The 6061-nt window shown below is 53.1% G+C and overlaps 1 protein-coding gene across 1 annotated transcript; it reads left to right on the top strand.

The window, feature by feature from the left end:
* The first annotated feature begins 701 nt into the window (after positions 1-701).
* LOC140715976 (tubulin alpha-1A chain-like) lies at positions 702-2769 on the top strand. The gene is made up of 4 exons (XM_073028598.1): positions 702-837; positions 963-1111; positions 1259-1939; positions 2473-2769. The coding sequence occupies exons 1-4, from the start codon at positions 717-719 to the stop codon at positions 2767-2769; spliced, it is 1248 nt and encodes a 415-aa protein (XP_072884699.1). The 5' UTR covers positions 702-716.
* Positions 2770-6061: the final 3292 nt, after the last annotated feature.

Below are 6061 nucleotides of genomic sequence, written 5' to 3'. Positions count from 1 at the left end.
GCTGCGCATTTCGGAAAATAGACCAGCAGCCAACCCCTTTGTTCCGTCACTGGCGCCAGGAACCATTCGACATACTCGCCACCTTTGTCTCCTCGTTCCAAACCAGCTGCCGGCCGCGTTTGCTCCAATCAGAGCGCGGCCGGGCTGAAGAGAACGTTCCACCCGGCGAGGTATAAATGGGCTCGTACGGAGGGGGGCTGCTACACGTTCGCTGGAGCTGTCACATAGAGAGAGAGAGAGAGGGGGGGAGCAGAGAGATTATGGTGAGTGTGACCCGGGTCGGAGTCAGTACGGCTCGCACAAGGGGACCCCATGGGATCCAGGCAAGAGTACTGGGGCGAGTACGCAGTGGTGGTGTGGGTTTCAGGTCGCGTTTCGGTTGATTGAGGGGAAACAACCCGCGCGATGGTGTGCTGGAGTCGTTAGGCGCTACACAGGTCGTCGTGGGGAAAGCGCGTTGGCGGTCCGTCCTTAACTCGTGGGAAAGGGGGAACCTCGAAAGGATGGTGATCACGGGACAGGTTGGGTCGGTGCTGAGAGCGGTCTTAGTCCGTCGTTCTGTCTGAATAACCGGGTGTCTTCTCGCGTCTCTCTCTCTCTCTCTCTCTCTACAGCGTGAGTGTATTTCAATCCACATCGGTCAGGCCGGCGTACAGCTGGGTAACGCTTGCTGGGAGCTGTACTGTTTGGAACACGGCATCCAGCCGGATGGACAGATGCCGAGTGACAAGACCATCGGAGGGGGCGACGATTCCTTCAACACCTTCTTCAGCGAGACGGGGGCGGGCAAGCACGTTCCGCGGGCCGTCTTCATCGACTTGGAGCCCACCGTGGTCGGTAAGGGAACGCAATAGTAATGACATGTAGGGCCCTCAACGCTGTCTACTCCCCTCCCCGTAACGCATTAAGCGGATTGAGAATATCGCCTATAATCCTCCCGTTCTGTGACCTTTCCCCAACAGATGAGGTCCGGACCGGCACCTACCGGCAGCTCTTCCACCCCGAGCTGCTCATCACCGGCAAGGAGGACGCGGCCAATAACTACGCGCGGGGCCACTGTTCCATCGGCAAGGAGATCGTGGACCTGGTTCTGGATCGCATCCGGAAGCTGGTAGGTTGTGGGCTGGTGCCCGTCAGCGAATTGTAAGCGTTTCCCGTTGGACAGTGTTGAACCCAATCCACACCTGTCCCACTAACCTCTCCCATTCCGAACGGAGAACAGCAGAGTTACCTCACGCTCACACCTCTTTCACCGCAGGCGGACCAGTGCACGGGGCTGCAGGGGTTTCTCATCTTCCACAGTTTCGGGGGCGGCACCGGCTCGGGCTTCACCTCCCTCCTCATGGAGAGACTCTCCGTCGACTACGGCAAGAAATCCAAGCTGGAGTTTTCCGTCTACCCGGCACCCCAGATCTCCACCGCCGTGGTCGAGCCCTACAACTCGGTGCTGGTCACCCACTGCACCCTCGAGCACTCGGACTGCTCCTTCATGTTGGACAATGAGGCCATCTATGACATCTGCCGGCGGAACCTGGACATCGAGCGCCCCACCTACACCAACCTCAACCGCCTGCTGGGTCAGGTGGTGTCGTCTGTCACCGCTTCGCTGCGCTTCGACGGCGCCCTCAACGTGGACCTTCTGGAATTCCAGACCAACCTGGTGCCCTACCCCCGCATCCACTTCCCGCTAGTGACCTACGCGCCCCTCATCTCGGCCGAGAAGGCTTACCACGAGCAGCTGTCCGTGGCCGAGATCACCAACGCCTGCTTCGAGCCGGCCAACCAGATGTTGAAGTGCGACCCCCGCCAGGGCAAGTACATGGCGTGCTGCATGCTGTACCGCGGAGACGTGGTGCCCAAGGACGTGAACGCCGCCATCGCCACCATCAAGACCAAGCGCTCCATCCAGTTCGTGGACTGGTGTCCGACCGGCTTCAAGGTGAGTGGACCGTTTGAGAACAAACCACGGGGCTTGGCGGGGAATTGGTGAAGGTTTGTAGAAGCGTCGTATCCTGTGGCACGGGGTGCTTCGTTCTGTCCAAGTGTTCCTAACCTTTTTTTATACCATGGAGCCTTACCATTAAATCCTTGGAATTCATGTAGGGAAGCCAAAACTATCCACGTTTCTCCACATCCAAGTCCGCATACGGTTCAGCCATCAAGTCTAGAATCGTTCTCTTCGAGAGCAACCTCCCCCACCCCTCCTATTTAAAACACCATTGCCAAGCACCTATAACCTATACCCTCTTCCAGCCTGGGAATAAGCCTATACCCCGGAGTAAGCCCATACCGGCCTGTTATATTGCACCTTTTACGCCAGTTTGGAAATGGAAATCGAACCCGTGTCTCTGGCGCCGTGAGGCAGTGGCTCTACCCGCTGCGCCACTGGAGCGCCTTCTAGTGGCCACTAATCATGAAGCTGTTTCTCTGAGTGCCTGAAATGAATGCTTCTTTTTCCCTCCCGTCCCACAGGTGGGCATCAACTACCAGCCCCCGACCGTGGTGCCCGGCGGCGACCTGGCCAAGGTGCAGCGCGCCGTCTGCATGCTGAGCAACACCACCGCCGTGGCCATGGCCTGGACCCGCATGAACCTCAAGTTCGACAAGATGTACGCCAAGCGGGCCTTCGTCCACTGGTACGTGGGCGAGGGGCTGGAGGAGGGGGAGTTCCAGGACGCGCGGGAGGACATGGCCTCGCTGGAGAAGGACTACGAGGAGGTTGGCATCGATTCGGCAGATCTGGACAAGGGGGCTGAGGGGGAAGAGTGATTGTATTTTATGTCTGTAAAAATAAATTAAATTATTTTTCCTTTATACTGATATAATATTATTTATTAAATAAAATCTATTTCAACTGTAGCTGAGTATTGTATTCTTAAAGCCATAAAGCTTGATGGCTGTTTGAAATACTTTTGTGGGGGTAGATTATTTTATTGGCGTCAGGGCACGTAGCCTAACACTATTATGGCGCCAGCGACCAGGGTTCAATTCCCGCCGCTGTCTCTAAGGAGTTTGTGTGTTCTCTCCGTGACTACGTGAGATTTCTCTGGGAGCTCCGGTTTTCTCCCATACTTCAAAAACTTTATGTTAGTAGGTTTATCGGCCCTTTGACCTGTTTGGCATAAAAGCCCTGACTCCAGCCATAACATAGCTCTCTGTTATCTCTCATAGTTGTGATACGCAAACTTCCAATCCATGACAATGTTGTGGTCCTCATGGAGGGGAGAGGGGACGGGCTGGGTCCCCTACAGCGTCTTACGTTTCTGCGCATTCGAATTGCAGAACCGGACCACGGTACGGCCGGTCAGGATACTTTCAAGAGCACGGCTGTAGAAGTTTTAGTATTAGGTGACCAGCCGAACCTGCTTAACTCCCCCAACAGGGCAATACGCCTTCCTTAGGATTGCATCTGTGTGCTGGGCCGAGGGCAGGACAGGTTATTGCAGAGACAGGAACCTGGGCCGTCAGATTAATTGCGCTCTTCGAACCTGGGTCTGTTTTCCCGGTTTCAATGATCCTGTGATATTTGACAAGCCAGGATTATTTAAATGGAATTTAAATGATCGTAGCCAACCACCGAATCAGATCTAGGACTCCTGCTATTTGTGAAGGGCCTATACTGTTCTGTGTTCTATGATCACTGCATCCCCTACGCCACCTGTATGACGAATGCAGGTTTCATCGTTGCTTATCCCAGAAACGGGGCCTTTCACTCTTTAAATCTTCTCCCATCATCTAGTACTCTCTCGTACACTAATCCTACCAAGAACCACTTCATCTCCACCTCTCCCCCCCCACACACACACACACACACACACACACACACACACACACACACACACACACACACACACACACACACACACACACACACACACACACACACACACACAGTCCCATTAGCTCCCTCATCATCCCAACACTCGTTGGGACGTGGAAGGAAATCGCCGAACCCGGGGGAAACCCATGGAGCCACTGGGAGAAGATGTAATGTGCACATCAACAGCCCTGCCGCCCACCTTTAGATGTGTCGGTTCCCTGCTCAGTGAACCAGAAGCGAGGTGCTTCTGACATTCTACTTAAAATCGCACGCAGTCACATCGGTTTCCCTAATTCAGGGGTTTCCAAACTTTCTTAATGCTTGGTCCCCTATTATTAACCGAGGGGTCGGTGGAAACCAGGTCGGGAACCTCTGCCCTTCCTGACGCTGCGTCTTAACTTGCAGCAACATATGTCTATTGTCACGTGCGAAACAACTCAAGATCAAAATCAAGTTTAGTTTTAATTCAAACCATACAGGTGTATACAGCTAAACGAAATATCGGTCCTCCGCCACCAAGGTGCAAAACACAGTCACACACAGCGCACAGCACATAAAGTTACGATGGCTCATACAGTCGCAAAATAATATTAGCGCAAGTCCTTGAGTCTGAAGGTTCATGGTACATGCGGCGTTGTCCTATTGACACCTGTCTGCGCGAGAACAAGTTCTCAGGAAATTCACGTTGCCCGCTGGGTCACACGCAGACGAAGGCAATGCAGCTGCGCTTCCAGGGTGCGAACGCTGGAGGGCAGCACCTGCAGGGCCCAGCATGGATTCTTTCGCACCTCTGTTGTCTCCCACACCGCCTTTGGGTGGCACACAAGTACAGTGAAGTGCAGGAACAATCAAAATGCTATTTGCAGCAGCATCACAGTGAAGTAGAGGTGCCGTCGCCGATTAAGTGGGCTCTTGACAAGCTCGCACTCTTTCCTCAATCACGCTTTACTTACTTGTGGCGCGAGGGAAGCAGCCCGGCCCTATCACCCACACTGAAGTCTAAACAGAGAAATGCCGTTTTTATACAAAATTGACCAGCAGTTACGGATATTGACCATTTCGTATACACACACACACACACACACACACACACACACACACACACACACACACACACACACACACACACACACACACACACACACACACACACACACACACACACACACACACACACACAAAGGTGGGTATCGAACTCGCGTCTCCGCCACTGGAAAGCAGAGGCTGTACTCGCTGCCGTTCCAATACACCGAGTAGTCTTCTTAACCGTCTACAAGTCCCTCTGCCCTGGAACGAATTCACCTCGTTGATCTTAAGCAAACGTTACCATCAAGTACCGATCCCCCTCCCCCACCTTCTCCTCAGCAGCCTTATCCTCCCTCGACCAGGGCACTGCTCGCCTCTATCCGCTGTCCCCACCTCTTTATCTCTGCCGTTCCAGCCTCTGCGGGGAACCAATCCCTGCTCGAGGGAAAAGGGCACCCCACCCCATCGAAAACAGCTAGTCATCGTTGAAAAATCCACCGTTCCAATGTTGAATGTTCGTCCTCAGTGAAGGACAACAAGAGACTGACACGAAGAGACCGCGAAGCGAATCTTTGATTCCTCCACCAGGTATGTTTCAACGGCACGGGGCGTCGGTGAGGCCGCAGTTGGAGAGTTTTGAGGACAGTTCTGGGAAGGGCGTCCCCGAAGCTGGAAGGGGCTCAGGAACAGATTTTACCAGGATGGGAGTGGGGGCTTAAGTTATAAGGAGAGGCTGAACAGGGCTGGGATAGTTTTCCCTGGAGCGTTTATAAAAACCATAAGGGACGCAGATAGACAGACAGACAGACATACTTTATTGATCCCGAGGAAAATTGGGTTTCATTACAGCCGCACCAAAAATAGTGAAGAAATATAGCAATATAAAACCATAAATAATTAAATAATAATGTTAATTATGCCTAGTGGAAATAAGTCCAGGACTAGCCTATTGGCTCGGTGTCTGACACTCCGAGGGAGGAGTTGTAAAGTTTGATGGCTACAGGTAGGAATGACTTCCTATGACGCTCAGTGTTACATCTCGGTGGAATGAGTCTCTGGCAGAATGTACTCCTGTGCCTAACCAGTACATTATGGAGTGGATGAGAGTCATTGTCCAAGATGGCACGCAACTTGGACAGCATCCTCTTTTCAGACACCACCGTCAGAGAGTCCAGTTCCACCCCCACAACATCGCTGGCCTTACGAATGAGTTTG

Source organism: Hemitrygon akajei, chromosome 24 (assembly GCF_048418815.1).
Source record: "Hemitrygon akajei chromosome 24, sHemAka1.3, whole genome shotgun sequence".
Classification (NCBI taxonomy): Eukaryota; Metazoa; Chordata; class Chondrichthyes; order Myliobatiformes; family Dasyatidae; genus Hemitrygon; species Hemitrygon akajei.
This window is presented reverse-complemented; position numbering and strand designations above follow the sequence as displayed.

Bases quoted from the DNA above. Each gene is read 5' to 3' on its own strand.
- LOC140715976 (XM_073028598.1), top strand. From the start codon at position 717: ATGCCGAGTGACAAGACCATCGGAGGGGGCGACGATTCCTTCAACACC. The intron at 1,112-1,258 runs GTAGGTTGTGGG...CTTTCACCGCAG, and splicing joins TGGATCGCATCCGGAAGCTG to GCGGACCAGTGCACGGGGCT. The intron at 1,940-2,472 runs GTGAGTGGACCG...CCCGTCCCACAG, and splicing joins GGTGTCCGACCGGCTTCAAG to GTGGGCATCAACTACCAGCC.